The 21579-nt window shown below is 42.8% G+C and overlaps 1 protein-coding gene across 5 annotated transcripts in view; it reads right to left on the bottom strand.

Moving 5' to 3' along the window:
• Positions 1 to 3093: 3093 nt before the first annotated feature.
• The window catches only part of NLK (nemo like kinase), a 183357-nt gene continuing 164871 nt past the window's right edge, over positions 3094 to 21579 (bottom strand). For 2 of the 5 annotated variants that reach the window (XM_002718934.5, XM_051824611.2), the window contains 4 exons: positions 13827 to 13913; positions 7942 to 8140; positions 6938 to 7031; positions 3931 to 4922 (listed from right to left, as the gene is read on the bottom strand). In XM_002718934.5, the coding sequence (XP_002718980.1) occupies positions 4868 to 4922; positions 6938 to 7031; positions 7942 to 8140; positions 13827 to 13913 (435 nt within the window). In that variant the 3' untranslated portion in view covers positions 3931 to 4867. Of the gene's footprint in view, positions 3664 to 3930; positions 4923 to 6937; positions 7032 to 7941; positions 8141 to 13826; positions 13914 to 21579 lie in introns of those variants that run through there. The other 3 variants (XR_519262.4, XM_051824612.2, XR_001795249.3) reach the window with 3 other exon arrangements.

Below are 21579 nucleotides of genomic sequence, written 5' to 3'. Positions count from 1 at the left end.
CGGGCTCCTGAACCTACGTGGGAGATCTGGATAGAGTTCCAGGCTCCTGGCTTCAACTTGGCATAGCCCTGGCCCTTGTGGCCATTTGGGGAGTGAACCAAGAGATAGAAGATCTCTTTCTTTCTCTGTATAACTCTGCCTTTCAAATAAATAAAATAAATAAGCCTTAAAAAACAAACAAACAAACAAAAAAAACCCGGGAGCAGGCGCTGTGGCTCACTTGGTTAATCCTCTGCCTGCGGTGCCGCATCCTATATGGGCTCCGGGTTCTGTCCCAGTTGCCCCTCTTCCAGTCCAGCTCTCTGCTGTGGCCCGGGAGGGCAGTGGAGGATGGCCCAAGTGCTTGGGCCCCTGCACCTGCATGGAAGACCAGGAAGAGGCACCTGGCTCCTGGCTTCAGATCAGTGCAGTGCTGACCATAGCGGCCATTTGGGGAGTGAACCAATGCAAGGAAGAACTTTCTGTCTCTCTCTCTAACTCTACCTGTCAAAAAAACAAAACAAAACAAAACGAAAACAAACAAACAAACAAAAACCCAAAAAACAAAAAACCAGAAAACAGAAAACCCCCAAACCCAACTATTTGCCCCATAGTAGCTGCTGGAGTCTTCTGCTGTCCTCAGTTTACCAGATGCTGCTGTAACCTATCACCTCGCCCACCCGCAGACATTATTGTTTCATGCAGTCTCTGCCTAGTCTCCCTCCATGTCCACCACGTTCTTTGGTCACCATACTTGCAGTAGATACCTGCTTTTAGAAAATTCCATTTCAGAACTTCCTCTGGTGAAGCTCTGTTGATAGTAAACTAAATTTGTTTTCTGAAAACATCTCTCAAGTTGTCTTAATTTCAAAACTCATGCAAATTTTGCATTCATTGCCTTCAATGGCCACAGCTGGGCCAGGCTAAAGCTGAAAGCCAGGAACTCAATCCAAGTGTCCCATGCGGGTGGCAGGACCTAATCTCTTGAACTATTACCAGTGTCTTTTTTTTTTTTTTTTTTTTTGACAGGCAGAGTGGACAGTGAGAGAGAGAGAGACAGAGAGAAAGGTCTTCCTTTTCTGTTATTTCACCCCACAATGGCCTCTGCGGCCAGCGCATCACACTGATCTGAAGCCAGGAGCCAGGTGCTTCTCCTGGTCTCCCACGTGGGTGCAGGGCCCAAGGACTTGGGCCATCCTCCACTGCACTCCCTGGCCACAGCAGAGAGCTGGACTGGAAGAGAGGCAACTGGGACAGAATCCGGCACCCCAACTGGGACTAGAACCTGGGGTGCCAGCGCCGCAGGCGGGGGATTAGCCTAGTGAGCCACGGCGCCAGCTATTACCAGTGTCTTAACTACTAGGCCAAACACCCACCCCTGGGCTTCTATTTAAACAGCAAAGAGACTGTAGCTGACAGCCCTAACTTACCTGTCCATACTTTATTGCCTTTAGAAATTCTACATATTTGCAATTCCCAACTATTTTAAATAAATAACACATAAATTCCTTGGTTTACTAGACAGATTCCAGTGGGAACAGGTCAATATATTTTCTCTTCTATTGATGTGTGAGGAACTTCAGTTTCAAAGTGTTGTATGTCAAGGCTGGCACTGTGGTGTAGCAGGTAAAGCTGCTGCCTGCCGTGCTGGCATCAAATATGGGCGCCAGTTCTAGTCCTGGCTGCTCCATTTTTGATCCAGCTCCCTGCCATGGCCTGGGAAAGCAGTAGAGGATGGCCCAAGTCCTCGGGCCCCTCCACCAATGTGGGAGACCTGGAGGAAGCTTCTGGCTCTGGATTGGCACAGCTCCAGCTGTTGCTGCCACTTGGAGAGTGAACCAGTGGATGGAAGACCTCTCTTTCTCTCTGCTTCTCTGTGACTCTGCCTTTCAAATAAATAAATAAAATCTTTTAAAAAAGAACGTGTTATATGTGCAGTTCAAAATGTTTTTTTCCTAAATGAGGAAAACTGGTTTTCTTACTTAAGCATTCATTGATAGTAGCATAGCTTCCTGCACTTAGTAAGTATTCAAAGGTTTATAGGGTCGGTGCTGTGGTATAGCAGGTAAAGCCTGTTGGTACTGCCTGCAGTACCAGCATCCCATATGGGCACTGGTTCGAGTCCCAGCTGCTCCACTTCTGATCCAGCTCCCTGCTGTGGTCTGGGAAAGCAGTGGAAGATGGCCCAAGGACCATCACCCATGCACCTGTGTGGGAAGACCCGGAAGAAGCTCCTGGCCTTGGATCGGCTCAGCTTTGCCTGTTGTGGCCATTTGGGGAATGAACTGGCAAATAGAAGACTTCTCTCTCTCTCTCTGCCTCTGCCTCTCTATAACTCTGGCTTTCAAGTAAATACATAAAAATCCTAAAAAAATCCTAAAAACAAAACAAAGCAGATGAAACTTAAAAAAAAAGTTTGTTAAATGAGTAAACTAAGACACACATTTGTATTTAACAGTCGAGTTTCCCAGATCAGGAAAAATAACATCTATTCATTTTGCTAAATTAAGAGAGGATGGGGGAGGCCGGCGCCGTGGCTCACTAGGCTAATCCTCTGCCTTGCGGCGCCGGCACACCGGGTTCTAGTCCCGGTCGGGGCACCGGATTCTGTCCCGGTTGCCCCTCTTCCAGGCCAGCTCTCTGCTGTGGCCCGGGAGGGCAGTGGAGGATGGCCCGAGTGCTTGGGCCCTGCACCCCATGGGAGACCAGGATAAGTACCTGGCTCCTGCCATCGGATCAGCGTGGTGCGCCGGCCGCAGCGCCGCAGCACGCCGGCTGTGGCGGCCATTGGAGGGTGAACCAACGGCAAAAGGAAGAAAGGAAGACCTTTCTCTCTGTCTCTCTCTCTCACTGTCCACTCTGCCTGTCAAAAAAAAAAAAAAAAAAAAAAAGAGAGGATGGGGGAGAAGTTCATGCCATTCCAGACTTAGTCACAGTGTTTCTGATATTGGTTAACTAAGTTTTCAACATGTTTTTGGCACTTCAGCTTCCAGGGAAATTTTAGAAAATTTCTAATTTCCTCAGAAACCCAAGTGGAAATATAAGTAGGAAATGTCTCAAGACTTAGCAAAGTACTTTACAGAAGCATAAACAAAGCAAAGAAACTGAAATAAAACAGAAGACACATTTTTTCAAATGTCACATTTAATGTTTTCACCACTGTACTTCAAATCTACATTGTACAAAGTGACCAGAAAGTGTGCCACGGGAACTGACCAACCTCTGAGATTGTACCTTTCACACCAGTGTCTTCTCGGGCTCTTTTGATACTAAACACGTTTCTCATTCAAGTGAATTGAAATGCTTCAGTTGGGTTGATTCTCAGGAGCCTCATAAAAAAAAACAAAGATATTGCACCATCTTTGTTTAGTAATTCAATGTTTGTTTCTTTCACAGCAAATAATTACTTCATTGAAGTTAAAACTTCCAAACATAACTTATTAATAGTCTTCAAATTCAGCTCAGATCACTCAAGATGAAAATACTCTGCTAAATACAGATAACTTACAATAACTTTAACAGTTAATTGTCCATAACACACACCAAGGTTTTTTCCTAGACCAATTTTAAGACGATCCATTAGTACTCCTTGTACAGGTGAAAAACGATCTTCAATTTTCTTGTCTTTTTATTTTTAATATAAAAGTTGGAAGGGACATTCAAGTTTCAAGTCTCCACATTGAACTTAAAAAAAAAAAATAGTCATCATCAGCATGTGGAGGTAAACAAGCCAAGTTGTATAGCTCCAGGAGGTAGAGGCCTTCGATTTGTATTCATATATACATATGCACACAAGAATTCAGTGTTCCAACAGGAAAAAGACTTTGTCAAAAAGTAATAAGTTATTTACTACTGTGACATTTCAAGACTCCCACAGCTTTGCTTAAGGACACAAACACATTTGACATAATCCCCTATGTGCCTTTTTTGTGGCTTTAAAATTTTTTAAAATTTGTTTTTGTCTTTTATTTATTATTTTTCACTGTCCAGTGCAGGAAAAGTCTCACAAAATTTCACAGACCTAAAATGTGCAAGCTAGTTCTCTCTCTATACAGCAATGTTGGGATTCTTTTGAAATTAGCCCAGAAATGAATTATTTACACACATGAAAGATGCATGCTTGGGGTTTTTTATGTAAGAAAGAGCAGAAAAACTTCTAATAAAAATAGATTAAATATATATATATATATTTATACTGGGTAAGGAAAACAAAAGTTTAGTCTCTCCTAGTCACAAACTCATTCTCTCTACCCACAACATTGGATTTTAGACAGCACACATCACCATCACGGCTCTAACGAGAAGCTAATCATAGGGCTTGATCATTCGGTGGCATGCCCCTCCTCCCAACCCTCCCCCCCAGGTGCAGCCACAATCAGCTCCTGTGGCTCCATGATTGGTCGCAGGCAAGGTTTCTAGATTCTTTAGTTTTAGAAAACCCCAAATCTTTAGGAATGGCTCAAATATCAAAAAGTATGACTGTCCTTTGTGTGTTTGTGTGTGTGTGTGTGTGTTTGTGTGTGTGAACAATCTCACTTCATTTTAAAAAGAGAAAAACAAAACAAAACAAAACAAAAACACAAAACCCCAAACTCCCAAATTTGGTTCATTCTCTTTTGTTCTGAGGTGAGCCATAACAGCTGCACTAAATTCATAAAACATGTGCAACTCTGGGTAAAATATTTCTCTTCTAAAAGCACAACCACTTTACAAGATTAAAAGTCTAGTAACATTTCTAAATATTATTCATATCATACAAGTAGTGGTTGTTAATTTAAAACTTCATTAGTAAAATTACAGTACAAGCATGATTAACCTCCAGAATTGCAAATCCCAGACTCCAGTGGAAAGCTACATCACATCTTCAGTAGTACACTATCGTCCACGGTCACTCCCACACCAGAGGAGATGGGGGCATCTCAGACGGCTGAGCAACAGTGGAACTGGAAAAAAGGGACAGATGGTGAAATCAGCTGTAACACTCCAGCAGGCAACAGGGCAACCCCATGCTGCCTGTCTTTTCCTCTCTTCCTTTAAAAAACTTTAAGCCCATTCCTGGATTTTTATTTTTGTCTCTTTAACTTCTTTAATGTTAAATTTGCTGCAAATTGTCCATTTGAGTCCATTACCTATAGTGAGGTGATATGGCACGGTGGCTAAGACGTGGGCCTGAAGACAACATATAATTTAAAGTTGAGCACTGAGCAAGTTCCTTGATCTTTTTATGTTTGGAAAAGGATAATGCTATCTGCCTCACAGGATATTGTGATGAATAGCTGTGATAATATATGTAAAGCATTTTTCCATGGTGCCTATTGCATAATGTTAGTAGTAGCTATTCTAAATAATATCTATTATAAATCAGGAAAATAACCTTAAAGGATGCAAAAATTATCCACTTAAAAGTGGCCTCTCAAAATATGGTGACTTTCAGGGGAGTCCTATTTTGTAGGTGTGTCATAAACAATCTTTTACCAAACAGTAATGGACTAGGAGGTATAATCCTTTAACATTTGTTATCCATAGATCTGTTTTAGTTACTTTATATGATTCTCTCAGGTTGCTAATTAGATTATAAACCTGAGAAGGGGTGGTAGGGGTGGTGGTAACCACTTGAGTTCCCCAGAGCCAAGGATAACAAATGATTTGTACTTGGCTGACTGGGTCTCTGGTTTTAGAGTAAAATAGTAAAACAAAGTAATTTAAAATCACAGAGAAGTTAAAAATAGAAGTTAATTCCTTGCTTCTACAGAAAAAAATACATGGAGGAAATGAAAGTCACTTCATTTCACAATTTTTAAACAAAAATTCTTTACTTTGGTTCAACAAATTCAGACCACTTCAATATCATGTATGAAAAGGAAAGAGAAGACAGGGAGAGGGAGAAAGGCAGGTGGGGAAAAAAGGAGACTATGTGGCTTCTCAGATCCAAATCCACCCTTTGTCCTGTTTGTGACACTGGAGCCAGAAACTGTTCTCGGCTCCCTCTTACCACGGGGCTTAATGTTAGCCTTTGGCAACAGATGGCGCTGGAAGGGCACTGCAAGGCTGAACACACAGCAGGAGGCAGCTTCCCTCTGATTCTGGCGTTCTCTTTTTGTCTTGATGTGCAAGGCCAGGTTTGGTCTACCAAACTGTCTGGCAACTTTCTTTGCGACCTAGCAGGCCTCTGCCCACACCTTCTGGGACATTCCTTCCTTGCCCTCCTGCTGTGCATTCCTGTAGCAGACAGACTCCCTCCAAAGAACTCCCTGGTGGAGGGCATCTTCTTTCCTCCTCATTCACTTGCCCTCAGTCTACAGAAGTAGCTCCTTTCTGCATCTGCTACTTCAGAATCCTCTTTTTATGCCTTTCAGTAGCTAGCCATCTTGTTAATGATTCTTGTAACTTAATTTTCCCCATTCATATTACTGGAGCAGTTTCTGTCTTGACTGCACCCTGATTAATATAGAGACCAAGGGAAGGCAGGACAAAGGGACAAACAGAAGGAAGCTTGCTAGGATGCAAACAGGTTCATAGCTCTGCTATAAGCCTGTTGGCTTCTCCTCTAAATAAGCCAGGTGAGGAGCTCACCTTTAAAAAAGGCATTTTCTTGCTTGCAGTTATTATTACTAGGGTGGGAACAGCAGTGGGAACCAAGATGACCATGTTAATCCCCAGGCAGGTGGTGGCCACACTGTGGCTGCAGCAAGACCCCATGCACATGCTCATCATCAGGCAGCACAATGCGCACCTGGGGAAAAACTGCCACAGCAACCACCGTGGACTGGCATCAACGTGCAAACTGACGCTTCTATTTTAAATATACCTTTGACTATAGCCAAAGCTCATAATGGCTTCTGTCAGAGCTTTTATCTATGTTATCCAATCTACATAAAAACGGGAATATGCTGAGTAACAAAATCACAACATCTTTTAACTTCTAATAAGAATGTCAGAAATACATACATATAGTTACCTAATAAAGCTCTTAAAAGCAGCAGACTGAGGGTTGATGCAGAGAGGCACTCTGTTTCCTTTCTGCTGTTCCAAAATAAACTGGTGGATAATTTCTGTGGAGAAAACAAACATCATTTAATCCATGCTAATTTGCAGGCCTGGGAGCAGTGGATTCTCAGCTAACTTTAGCATCTGAATGGCATTTCCTATTGGTTTAGTTACATCAAAGACACAGGTCAGCTATCAAGCAGAGCACAACTGAACTTTTCTGAAACAAAAATGACAGCTGTTGCTAAATACAGACAAAACCCTAAAGGGTGGCATTACACAGACTGGAACCCCATCAATGTAAAGAGTAAAATAGTCTAGAAATTTCAGACTCCATAGGATTGGTGTAATGGGTGAACTCTTCTAAACTGCTGGTAATTATCACCTTTTTCAAGATCACTTAAAAATTTCAGTTGGTATTTAGGTATATAGTTTTGGGTTGTTTACTTTGGGAGCTACCCTCTCTTCTAAATGCCCTGGAAGAGACACATTTTAAACATTCAGAATTTTGGATGTCATTATACCTACTCCATCCATCTCAACAGATTATCTATCATGCCATGAAATTTTATGAATAAACTATCAGAATTTCCTTTCTCTAGGCATCATTCAAAGAATAATTCCCTCAGTGGGTTTTAATCCTTTTAAAAAAGAAGGCAAGTATTTCAGTTAATGAAATGACAGAATGAATACATATTAAATATATTTTGAGTTACACTCACTACCACTTTGAAAATAAGAACAAAACAGTCATTCTTCTGCCTGACCCTCTCCTCCATGCAACATTAAATCAACATTTGCACAACACACATAGCTTTCCTGACAGATCTGCCTGGACACACAGTTGTTAGTAAGGTAATAAAATAAACATACAGAGGAACTCTGGTCAGCATCCAGCTCTCAGCTCTTCACAGGCACATAACAGAAAATGTTACCAGTCATCTTGCTTGGCCAAAGGCCAAAAAAGACACTCACCTTTAACCTGTCTGACAGAACTGAGGTTCTTCTCAAAAGTGTCATCAAATTTGGGATTGGTGATGGGCTCAAAGTCACTGGTATAAACTCTTCCAGTGGAGGTGGAAAAGCAACATTTACACATACACGTGTGGTATCGTAGTCGCCCTTCATCTAAGTAGGGGTGGGCTAAGGCATCCTTAGCGGATATTCTTTTAGACTGAAATCAAATTTAGAGACCAGCACATCAACACTACAGATAAATATGACTGTCCACACAAGATATTTCACAAGACACAGAAATTGCTTTACATAGTTTACACTTAATTTATAGTATATCATAGGCAAAGAAGGATAACTGAATTTAAAAGTGAACATAGAAATAGAGGGGGCATGTAGCTTAGGATGACAAACTACTGTTAGCATATACCACCATAAAGCACTTACATGTGTATTTCTACTAAAATTGAGTTCCTACCATGCTTATATCATGACCTTTCAGGATAAGATAAAACAAAGCTGTTGGTTATCCACCATGAACCTACAAGGGTAAGCTTGGTGACCTTGTTTTTTTTCCTTTACTGCCATTACCTATTTGTTAGGTTGTGGGTAATATGTTTGGTGACCCAGCCCTTCTAAGCCTGACTCCCTTGCACTAACAGCAAGCAAAGTTTTTTTCCTTTAAAAAGTCCAAGTCTTCCTGGAGAGATAGGAAATCACTGGGATAAAGTTCCCCCATTTAAACCCAAAGAAACAAGTATACTAACAGAGCAGCAGACCTGGTCCTGAACCCCTCTGGTGGTCAGCTCCCCTTTCCTTGGCTTCTTTGGTCACACCTGTGGGACTCAGTTCTCTAGCTTTTCTGTACATTAAATTTGGTCCTTGGCCAAATCTGTGACTGAACATGCTGCCAGCTGCTCACACTATTGGCAATGGTGATTAAATCTGCGCTTTATCATCTGACCATTAAGTCATTTCTATCAGGTGGCAGATGTCAGACACTGGGTCCCAGTCAGCTGGCACCAGCAGCTGGAGTCTGCTTCCTGTGTTAGCTTCTTTTGTCTGCAGATTGGTATTTCCTGAAATTTGAGAATGTAGGGTTGAAAAGATTTTAGTGTTTTCCCTGACTATGGATATTATGCTCTATGTGTTCTATGTGTACCAAAGTGTTTTACCAAAGAGAAACCTTTGAACAAAAAGTAAACCAGATTCCTGGCAGGCAATGATCAACCTCCATGTCTCTAAACAAATTAACACCTCTTTAGGACCTCACAAGGCCAAAGAAAGGAGGCTGTTATTTTACAAAATGTGATATCACTGACAGGAAGGACTCTCTTGCTAAATTGAGAAAGAAATCACAAAATTACTCAGATGGTTAATAATGGTGTTCTAAAAGACCTAATGGCACTTAATTGCATATTATATATCTTAATTACACATTGTGAATATCTTGTTTCTTTAACTGTTCAACATTTGTAATAGATACGGACACCTTTTTCTATCCTGTGCTCTGTTGCTTTATCAGAATTGGCTCCCTTAGTCTTGAATAAAAGTTGATAAAACTTTCCATTTTACAAATATGAAATATTTCTAGGTAAACAAACTGATGTACTTTGTATACTTCTGTAGGGAGTCAATATACCATATTATGAGATTTCTTAACATCAAATCTGTTCCAATTTGCTTTCAGTATATTGAAGACAAAAAATTTCAAAGACTTGAAAATAATACTCTTTGTCAAGGATTAAATATATTGGCATTTTAGAAATTTTTTCTTGCTGAAGTGGTAAACCCAAAGATTTCAAAAAACTTTGACTGTGAGTTAAGACAATAATCTTGGGGACTGGCACTGTGGCGTAGAGAGTAAGGCTGCTGCCTGCAGTGCTGACATCCCAAAAGGGTGCTGGTTCGAGTCCTGGCTGCTCCACTTCTGATACAGCTCTCTACTATGGCCTGGGAAAGTAGTGGAGGATGGCCCAAGTACTTGGTCCCCTGCACCCACCTGGGAGACATGGAAGAAGCTCCTGGCTCTTGGCCTGGGACTGGCTCAGCTCTGGTTGTTGCAGCCATTTGGGGAGTGAACCAGCTGATGGTAGACCTTTCTGTCTCTCCCTCTCTCTCTCTGTGGCTCTGCCTCTCAAATAAATACATTAACTTTTTTTTTTAAAAGATCTATTTATTTATTTGAAAAGCAGATTTAAGGGGCCCGTGCTATGCAGCAGCGGGTTAACGCCCTGGCCTGAAGTGGCAGAATCCCAAGTGGGCGCTGGTTCTAGTCCCAGCTGCTCCATTTCTGATCCAGCTCTCTGCTAGGGCCTGGGAAGGCAGTAGAAGATGGCCCTAGTCCTTGGGACCCTGCCTTCACATGGGAGACCCGGAAGAAATTCCTGGCTCCTGGCTTCGGATTGGCAAAGTTCCGACCATTGCGGCCAATTGGGGAGTGAACCATCAAGATGGAATATCTCTCTCCCTACCTCTCCTCTCTCTGTGTAACTCTGACTTTCAAATAAATTAATAAATCTTAAAAAAAAAAAAAAAAAAGAAAGGCAGATTTACAGAGAGGCAGAGGCAGAGAGAGAAAGGTCTTCCATCTGCTGGTTCACTCCCTAAATTGCTGGAATGGCCAGAGCTGTGCTCATCAGAAGCCAGGAGCTTCTTGAGGGTCTTCCACGTGGGTGCACTAGCCCAAGGACTTGGGCCATCTTCCACTGCTTTCCTAGGCCATAGCAGAGGGCTGGGTTGGAAGTGGAGCAGCCAGGACTCAAACAGGTGCCCATATGAGATGCTGGCACTGTAGGTGGCGGCTTCATCTGCTACGCCACAGCGCAGGGCCAAATACATAAACTTTAAAAAAGAAAAAATTTTCCCTGAGGGGCTGGCATTCTGCCATTGCAAATAAAGCTGCCACCTGTGACATCCCATATGGGCAGTGGTTCATGTCTGGCTACTCCACTTCTGATCCAATGTACTGCTGATGGCCTGGGAAAAGCAGTGGTAGATGACTGATGACTCAAATGCTTGGGCCCCTGCCACCCACTTGGAGTTCCAGTCTCTCCTGGCAGATGCGGCTACTTGGGGAATAAACCAGTAGATAGAGGGCCTCTCATTCTCTCTCTGTCTCTCCCTCTCTCTTGTAACTCCTTTTTCCTGATATGGGATCTCAAACAGCAGCTTAACCTGTGCTACGCAGCCTGCACCTATTTAGCCTTGCTATTTTTTCAAAGATTTATTTACTTACTTGAAAGGCAGAGTTACAGAGAGAAGAGGGAGAGACAGAGAGACAGAAAGACATCTTCCATCCTTTGGTACACTCCCCAGATGGGAACAATGGCTGGGGTTAGGCCACAGGGTGGGTTCGGGGGCCCAAGTACCTGAGCCATCTTCCACTGCTTTGTCAGGCCATTAGCAGGGATCTGCATCAGAAGTGGAGTAGTTGGGACATGAGCCTGCACCCATATGGGATGCCAGCATCACAGGCAGTAGATTTACTCGCTACACCACAACACCAACCCCAATAAATTAATCTTTAAAAAAAAAAAAAAAAGTAAATGTTAACCCTAGGACCTTTATAAAGTCCTCTAGAGGCAGAGAGAAATTACCTCTGAAGCTTAAGTTTCCTATGGCTCTAGTTTTGTTAACCATACAAAAGATGTTACATTTTTTTGTAAACATTTATTTATTTATTTAAAATCCAGAGTTACACAAAGAGAGAAGGAGAGGCAGAGAGAGAGAGAAGTCTTCCATCTGCTGGTTCACTCCCCAGTTGGCCACAATGGCCGAACTGGGCTGATCTAAAGCCAGGAGCCAGTAGATTATTCTGGGTCTTCCACTCGGGTGCAGGGGCCCAAGGACTTGGGCCATCTTCTAGTGCTTTCCCAGGCCATAGTGGAGCAGCTGGGACTGAAACCAGTGCTCATATGGGATGCTGCCACTACAGGTGGTGACTTTACCTGCTATGCCACAGTGCCAGACCCAAGATGTTAGATATTAACATCTTCTATGAGCTATGTCCATAAACTTGCAAAAAAAATATCAAACCAATGATACGTAATCAGAAGTTATGTGACTTTATGTGACTACAGCTGTGCTCATTGGCAGGAACCTGATCACAAGGAGAGACTGTGAAAGCAAGAACTGCCACCATGTCTTGCTTCCAATGTTGCTTAACACTTCATATACCACAAGTAAAAACACAAAAATAAATGTCAAAGTTTTAAAAATCCAGTCTGCACAATGAGATGTCACAAAAATAACTTGGTAACCCTGACTGGTTCTGTGCACCCAAGTAATAAAACTTACTATTTCTTTTTTTTTTTTTTTTTTGATAGGCAGAGTGGACAGTGAGAGAGAGAGAGACAGAGAGAAAGGTCTTCCTTTTTGCCGTTGGTTCACCCTCCAATGGCCGCCGCGGCCGGCGCGCTGCGGCCGGCACACCGCGCTGATCCGATGGCAGGAGCCAGGAGCCGGGTGCTTTTCCTGGTCTCCCATGGGGTGCAGGGCCCAAGCACCTGGGCCATCCTCCACTGCACTCCCTGGCCACAGCAGAGGGCTGGCCTGGAAGAGGGGCAACCGGGACAGAATCCGGCGCCCCAACCGGGACTAGAACCCGGTGTGCCGGCGCCGCAAGGCGGAGGATTAGCCTAGTGAGCCGCGGCGCCGGCGTAAAACTTACTATTTCTTACAAACCTGAACCCCAGAAAAGAACTTTTTTTATTCCTAATCTTTTTTATGGTGATATCTTTAAACAGTTCTGACTCTTATGGATGTGGTAGTCACGTAAGAAATTTGCCTTTTTTGGGGGTTGGCATTGTGGTGTAGCAGGTTAGGCTGCCACCAATGATGCCAGCATCCCACATGGGCGCCATTTCAAGTCCCAGCGTTTCACTTCTGATCGAGCTCCCTGATAGTGGGTCTGGGAAGGCAGCAGAAGATGGTCCAGGTACTTAGGCCCATGGACCCACATGGGAGACCTGGAAGAAGCTTGGCTCCTGGCTGTGGCTGGTACAGCCCTGACTGTTACAGTCATTTGGGGAATCAACCATGGATGGGAGATCTCTCTGTCCTCCTTTATCTGGAACTCTTTCAAATAAATAAATCAATCTTAACAAAACAAAGAAAGTTGCCCCCTTTTTTTTTCATCACAAATAGAACAATGTAAATTTAACTTTGATAATTTTGTGGTTTTTGAATTCTTTGGATACCTTTTGTAGTTTGCAAATGGTGACTTCCTTATATTCTTGTCAAGAAAACTTTTCCAAATGCTTCATTTTTTGTTGTTGCTATTTGAAAGGCAGAGCAGAGACGTACATAGAGAGAAAGAGAAGTTCTACCTATTGGTTCACTCCCAAATACCCACAATGGCCATGACAAAAAGGGTTGGGCCAAAGCCAGGAGCTGGGAACTCAATTCAAGTCTAAAAGCTTCCATTTTTGAGTCTTGTTTGATTACAGTTATTGGCACAGATGTAACTAAAAAAATATTCTTTGGAGCAATGAATAAATAAAGAGCAGAACTTGCGTAGTTTGTGGTATTTCCCAGAAGAGTCAAGTCCAGAAAGGGCATTTCAAAAAGCCACCATCTCAACAACCCAGAGCAAACATTTCCTTATGCAACAGAAATGGCAGATTTTTTTCAAATAATCTTATTTTTTTTTCTACTGCTTTAACTTCATTTCAAACTCCTTTCACAAATACCGAAATAAATAAGAATGGTAGAGTTCTTATCTCTCTTCTTGTGTTAATAAACTTTTATGTGGTGAGTGAACCTGATAAACATGAATCTGGGGATTGAAGTTTATCTTCTGAAAAGTTGATATTTACATTGCCAATCTATTCAAAACCAGGTGTTTCTTTTAAAAACTTGTATTTTAAGTTCATTAACAAAATATAAAAACAAACACTACTTACTGGATCAAAGACCAACATCCTGCAAAGGAGATGAACAGCTTCATGTGTAGCCTGGCTAGACAGGGTATAGAGTACAGGAAGAGATGGCTGTGAAAGAATAAAAAAATTCAAATATTTAAGTGAGTCTTTACATAAGTACACATGGAATGCAGCCGATATATAACTAGGTAAGCACCCAGCTTAAAAGACAACGTGTACACATAAGTCTAAACACAAACGGAACAAGTTTTCCCCTCTTTAATCAGACTTCAAAAGTAACCACTGTCATTGACTTCCAGTAGCATATTTTATACTGCATAATCACTCACTGTAGGTCAGAGCACAAAAGAGCCCATAAAAAATAGAAACCAACCCTTGTAAACATGGTGCTCCTGTTACTCTTGTATCTTAAACACTTTGCTTGATAAGGGAAGGTCAAACATGTCTATGGTTGGGGAAAAAAAGATTTTTTTTAAAGATTTATTTTATTTATTTGAAAGGTGGAGTTACAGAGACAGGGAGAGAGATCTTCCATCCACTGACTTACTCCCCACATGGCTGAAACAGCTAGGCCAGGTCAAAGCCAGGAAATTCATCCCAGTCTCCCATGTGGGTGCAGGGGCCCAAGCTCTTGTGCCATCCTCCATGGCTTGTCCAGGCACATTAGTAGGGAGCTGGATCGAAAGTAGAGCAGCCAGGACTTGAATTAGCCCCCATATGGGAGGTGGCATTATAGGTGGCAGCTTAACCTGCAGTGCCAAAACACTGGCATGGGGAAAAAAGATTTAAAGCCTTGGCCACATGCAAGATTAAGTGTGTGAACTGTGCCAAGTAGGCACGTAAATATACTCTATGGCAATGTCACCACTGCCGATATTACTATAATACTGGCAGTATTATCAAAATACTAGTTTATAGGAGCTATGGGACACTCAAGAATGTATAAAAATGTAAGAAAATATGCTATTGTTTCTGTTGGTTCTATCTGAACTGCCTTTATCACTGATTTTTCATTCAGTAATTATCTTCCATAAGTAGCAGGCAGATCCACATGGCCATGTGTGACCCCTTTGCTCTGAGGCAGGGAGATAGCTTGGATGACCCAATAAGCCATAGAATTTATAAAGCTTCTATGTCATTATAGGAAATGTCAGGAGATAAGAAAGGTGAATAGAATCATTGCTATGTCTCTCCTTCAAGTAAATTCTTAATAGAAGAAAGGAAGAATTAAAGGAAGGTGACACATTCTCTTTCTTCTTATGGCTTACTATAATCTTTGAGGTGGGCGTTTGGCCTCGTAGTTAAACTGGGTTGGGACTCCTGCAACTCATACCAAGAGTGCCGAGGTTTGAGTCTTAACTCTGCCTCCAGTTCTAGCTTTTTCTAGCGCCCATCCTGGAAGGCAGCAGATGATGGCTCAAGTAGTTGATTTCTTCTCATCCACATGGCAGACTTGGACTGGTTCTAGTTCCTGGCTTTTGCTTGGCCCAGCCCTGGCTGCTTTAGGCATTTGGGGAGTGAACCAGTAGATGGGAGCTCTCTCACTTTTAAATAAATACACAATTAAAAATAAAAATAAGACGACCTTTGGCAGTGGAGTTTTCCTCCAAGTCTCAACAGTTCTAAATGTGTGGCCAAATTACTCTAGGTACAATATTCATTAGATTGTATTTTTTAAGAGAAACTAATCTTGGGGTTGGCGCTGTGGTGTGTGGTGCAGCGGGTTAACGCCCTGGCCTGAAGTGCTGGCATCCCACATGGGCATTGGTTCTAGTCCCGGCTGCTCCTCTTCCGATCCTGCTTTCTGCTTTGGCCTGGGAAAGCAGTAAAAGATGGCCCAAGTCCTTGGATCCCTGCACCCGTGTGGGAGACCTGGAATAAGGTCCTGGCTCCTGGCTTCAGGTTGGCACAGCTCCGACCGTTGTGGCCATCTTGGGAGTGAACCATCAAATGGAAGACCTACCTCTCCCTCTCTCCCTCCCTCTCTCTCTCTCTCTCTCTCTCTGCCTCTCTGCCTCTCCTCTGTGTAAATCTGACTTTCAAATAAATAAATAAATCTTTAAAAAAAAAGAAACTAATCTTAAGGTAAATATTTTCCTAAAGCTTTTCAGAACTGGCTTCCACCTGTTACCCCTAAAACAGATACATTAGGTAGGCTAAAATCTATGAAAAATCAGTTCCAATAACAACAAAGTTAAAACTTGGGCTTAAAGAACATCACCTAACTTTAGAGTTATTGACTTTCACATTGGAAAGTGAGGTGGGTCCCTGCATAAACTACATTTTATCTGAATTGGATCACTTCCTGTTAATGTTAAATATTATTTGTATCTTCTTTTTCAGAAAAAAGTTACAAAACGCTGGCATCCCACATAGGTGCTAGTTGGAGTCCCAGCTATTTCACTTCCGATCCAGCTCTCTGCTATGACCTGGGAAAGCAGTAGAAGATGGCCCAAGTCCATCTAGGAAGTAAACCAGCAGATGAAAGACTTCTCTCTCTCTCTCTGCATTTGCCTCTCTGAAACACTGCCCTTCAAATAAATAGATCTTAAAAACAAACAAAAGATCCAATGAGAGCAGACTCAAAAAATAAAAATAAAATAAATATTCTCAGACTAGAACCAACTTCATAGTTCTCTGGGGCTTCCTATTTTGTTTAATTCCCAAATTGCTATGTTATGATTATATAATGAGTCTAGGTTTGTGGAGAAACCTCAAGTGAGTTTTCAAAATGTTAGTGAATATGGTGGTATCATCCTTATCTGGCCCTGATATCTGGTCCTTAACTTGGGCCCCTGCCACCCATATGGGAGACCTGGATGGAGTTCCTAGCTCCTGGCTTGGGCCTAGCCCAGACTTGGTTATGTGGACATTTGGGGAGTGAATGAGTAGATGGAAGACACCTTTCTCTGTCTCTCCCTCTCTCTCTGCCTTTCAAATAAGTACATTTTTATAAGATGTTTATTTTGGTGCAAAAACATTTTGAAATCTATGCATAGGCAGTGGGCGCTGTGACACAACAGGTTCAGCTGCTGCTTGGGACACCTGAATCACTTATCAGAGTACCTGGTTTGGATCCTGGGTGCTCTGCTTCTGATTTAGCTTCCTTTTAATGTGCTTGAGAAGGCAGCAGGGGACAGCAAGTCCAAATCCTTGGGCCCCAGCTACCCGTGTGGGAGACTGAGAAAGAATTCTGGGCTCTTGGCTGTTGTAGGCACTTGGGAACTGAATCTGCTATTGGAAGATAACTCTTTGCCTCTCCCTCTTCACTCTGCCTTTCAAATAAATCAATCTTTTTGAGAAAAACCTATGCAGTTTTTCCATCATACACAGTTTTGATGATCCTTCATTTTTTTTGTACCAAAATATTTTTTAAATCCCCCATTTACTTCAAATAGCTACAACAGCCAGGACTGGACCAGGCTGAAGCCAGGAGGCAGGGATTCCATCTGGGTCTTCCTGGTAGGTGGCAGGAACTCAAGTGCTTTAGCCATCATCTGCTGCTTCCCAGGTTAATGAGAAAGAAGCTACATAGGAAGCAGAGTAGCCGAGACTCCAAATGGTACTCCAATGTTGGATGCCAGTGTTCCAAGCAGTGGGTTAAAGGCCCAGCCTGCAGTGCTGGCATCCTATATGGGCACTGGTTCAAATCCTGGCTGCTCTTCTGGTCCAGCTCTCTGCTGTGGCCTGGGAAAGCAGAAGACGGCCCAACTCCTTGGGCCCCTGCACCCACGTGGGAGACCCAGAGGGAGCTCCTGACTTCAGATCAGCTTAGCTCTGACTGCTGCGGTCATTTGAGGGAGTGAACCAGCAGAATGGAAGACCTCTCTTTCTCTGGCTCTACCTTTATCTATAAGTTTGTTTTTCAAATAAATAAAATAAATCTTAAAAAAAAAACAACCCTGGCCCCTAAATAACTATTTTTTAAAAAAAGATGTATTTATGTGAAAGGCAGAGTTATAGAGAAAGAAGGAGACAGAGAGATTTTCCATCTACTGGTTCACTCTTGAAATGGCCAAAAAGGCTGGGACTAGGTCAGGCGGAAGGCAGGAGCTTCTTCCAGGTCTCCCACTTGGGAGCAGTGACTCAAGCACCAGGGTCATTCTTCATTGTTTTTCCCAGGCGTGTTAGTAGGAAGCTGCATCGGAAATGGAGCAGCCAGGAAGCATACCAGTGCCTATATGGGATGCTGGTGCTGCAGGCCATGGCTTTAAACTGCTGTGCCATAGCACCGGCCCCAATAACCATTTTTTAATTATATATTTCCACAGACTTTCTCTAGTGCTCTTGTATTTCTGGTGGCAATCCTGTCTTGTATTTTCAGGGTTGTTGATAGATGAAAATTCAAAACCTAACAGAAAGCTCCTGCTATTTTGGGCACTGGAAGCCCCCAAAACCAACACGATCAGCAGTATAAATATGCTGGCCAAGCTTTCTACATCAAAAATAAGAGAAGTAGAACACTAAAGTCTCCTTGTATCTTGATCACAGCCTCAGAATCCTGCTATGACAACTACTAATACCAAAGAATTTACAATCTTCTACAGACAAAGCCTCCTCCCAACAAAAGGCAGCAAAGGCAAATCCAACAAGAACAAGAAGAAGGTGCCTCAGAATCATTAGGAGGTATTTACCATACAGAAGCTTTCTTTCAAATGAAAGAGTAATAGATTAGATGGGGGTTCTAGTTCTGTCTTGTCACTAACTATATAAATCAACTTGTCTGAACCTCACTCAGTATCTTTAAGAATAAAATGAAGACGTTGGACTAGATGATCTGTTAAGTTTATTTTAATCTAAAATAGCATGTGACTTAACAGAGTACTATAGGTAACAAAACATAATGTGCACAGAATCCATATATAATTGCTATTCACATATTTGTAGACCAACTTACTATCTCCTGGGTGGATAGAGAAGTGTTTCTGGTTTAGTAACACTAAGTCTATAGTACTTCTGAAACTAAATGTGGCAAGAAAAGGGGGAATGGGAAGAGTGACAGGCAAGCAGTTTTTTTTTTTTTTTTTAATTAAGATTTTTATTTATTCATTTGAAAGTCAGAGTTACACAGAGAGAGAAGGAGAGGCAGAGAGAGAACGGTCTTCCATCCACTGGTTCACTCCCCAATTGGCCACAACAGCCAAAGTTGTGCAACCCAAAGCCAGGAGCCAGGAGCTTCTTCTGGGTATCTCACATAGGTGCAGGGGTCCAAGGACTTGGGCCATCTTCTACTGCTTTCCCAGGCCATAGCAGAGAGCTGGATTAGAAGTGGGGCAGCCGGGACTCGAACTGGCGCCCATATGGGATGCCGAAACTGCAGGTGGTGGATTTACCCTGCTACGCCACTGTGCCAGCCCAAGGCAAGCAGTTTTAATTTACATATGTTTTCTCCAAGATTTTTTTTTTTTGTAAAGTGAATAATGATACTCGTGAAAAGATTTCTGATTTGACTGTGAATAGGAGTCTTCTTTTTTTACTGGCCTGTGAAGATTGGCAGCCAAATTCTAGACAGTTCTTAGTGAATTGGCCAAAATATCTCACTAAAAGCAATTCTCTTTTCCATTCTCAAAGTGAATCTACCCTTCATATTTGTGGTAGAGGTATGTTATAGCTTGGAGAAGTGAATACTGGAGTACTGTAAGATATGTGTTAAAATTCTTAACTCTGCCATTATTAGACTTGGACACATCACTTGAGGGTGGACTTTCTCATCTACTAGACTGTACCAGTACAGATATCCTTACCTACTAAAAATCATTGCTAATTATTAACATCCACCATATGCCAGACCCTTTGTTGAGTAATGCCACTAGAGGATAGAGAACAAATGAAAAAGCAAAATTTATAACACTTGTGGATGACTGGGCATGGGAAAGGGCACTTGAGAAAATTCAAATGAGTTGATGTTAAGGCTACTTGAAATTTTTTTTAAAGATTTATTTACTTATTTGAAAGTCAGAGTTATACAGAGAGAGAGAGAGAGAGAGGTCTTCCACCCGCTGGTTGACTCCCCAGTTGGCCGCAATGGGCAGAGCTGTGCCAATCCAAAGCCAGGAGCCAGGAGCTTATTCCGGGTCTTCCACACAGGTGCAGGGGCCCAAGGACTTGGGCCATCTTCTACTGATTTCCCAGGCCATAGCAGAGAGCTGGATCGGAAGTGGAGCAGCTGGGACTTGAACTGGTATCCATGTGAGATGCCGGCACTGCAGGTGATGGCTTTACCTGCTATGCCACAGAGCTGGCCCTGGCTACTTGAAATTTTAAATGTGCTGCACTCCCACCAAATTTCAACTTTGTTTACAGAAGTACATCCCAAAAAATACACTAAAGATAAGGTTAAGTGTAATTTCAGCCAGAATCTATGCTTTCTTTTTCTCTGTGTTAAAAAGAGGCACAGGGGTTGGTGCTGTGGAGGAACTGGTGAAGCTGCTGCCTGTAGTGCTGGCATCCCATATGGGCACCGGCTCAAGACCCAGCTGCTCCACTTCCGATCCAGCTCTCTGCTATGGCCTGGGAAAGCAGCAGCAGATGGCCCAAATCCTTGGGCCCCTGTACCTGCATGGGAGACCCAGAAGTAACTCCAGGCTCCTGGGTTTGGATAGGCGCAACTCCAGTTGTTGTGGCCACTTAGAGATTGAACCAGTGGATGGAAGACCTCTCTCTCTGCTTCTTCTTCTTCTTCTAACTTTCAAATAAATAAATAAATAAATCTTAAAAAAAAAAAAAAAAAGGCACAGAGAGTGAGTCAGTTCATTCATGCCATTACTTCTTCAGAAAGACAACCACATGGGGCCGGATCCATGGCACAACAGGTTAATCCTCCACCTGCGACGCCGGCATCCCATATGGGCGCTGGTTCTAGTCCTGGCTGCCCCTCTTCCAATCCAGCTCTCTGCTGTGGCCTGGGAAAGCAGTGGAAGATGGTCCAAGTGCTTGGGTCCCAGCACCCATGAGTGAGAGCTGGAAGAAGCTCCTGCCTCCTGATCAGAGCAACTCAGGCCATTGCAGCCTTCTGGGGAGTGAACCAGCAGATGGAAGACCTTTCTCTCTGTCTCTTCCTCTCACTGTCTGTAACTCTACCCCTCAAATAAATAAATAAAATCTTAAAAAAAAAAAAAAAAAGGACAACCACTAATTATTTAGTTCCTAAAACTGGCTCCACAGGAAAGAAGCGTGCTAGAGCTGCTGGATTTCTAGTTTCCCCCTTTTCCCTTGAATCATTATGGTTAAAACGAGTTGGGCCCAGGATATCAGCAACAGACAAGAAGGTTCTATTTCTTTCTTTTCTTTTCTTTTTTTTTTTTTTTTAAGAGAGAGAGAGAGAGACAGAAAGGTCTTCCTTCCGTTGGTTCACTCCCCTAATGGCTACTACGGCCTACGCTGCACCTATCCGAAGCCAGGAGCTGGGTACATTCCTCCCGGTTTCCCATGCAGGTGCAAGGACCCAAGCACTTGGGCCATCCTCTGCTGCCCTCCTGGGCCACAGCAGAGAGCTGGACTGGAAGAGGAGCAACAGGGACTAGTACCCGGTGCCCCATCCGGCACTAGAACCCGGTGTGCCGGCACCACAGGCGGAGGATTAGCCTAGTGAGCCACGGTGCCGGCCAAGAAGGTTCTATTTCTTAGAAGTGCAAATGGATCAGTTTGAATATGAAAAAAATGATTAGAAATATACCCTAAATGTCTCATTTAGAAGTAAATTTTTGCCAATTCTCAACATTCACACACGTTAATTTTCCTTCTTTAATTACACCAGTCCACTTTCTGTTTGCTC

This window comes from Oryctolagus cuniculus, chromosome 17 (genome assembly GCF_964237555.1).
Source record: "Oryctolagus cuniculus chromosome 17, mOryCun1.1, whole genome shotgun sequence".
Classification (NCBI taxonomy): Eukaryota; Metazoa; Chordata; class Mammalia; order Lagomorpha; family Leporidae; genus Oryctolagus; species Oryctolagus cuniculus.
This window is presented reverse-complemented; position numbering and strand designations above follow the sequence as displayed.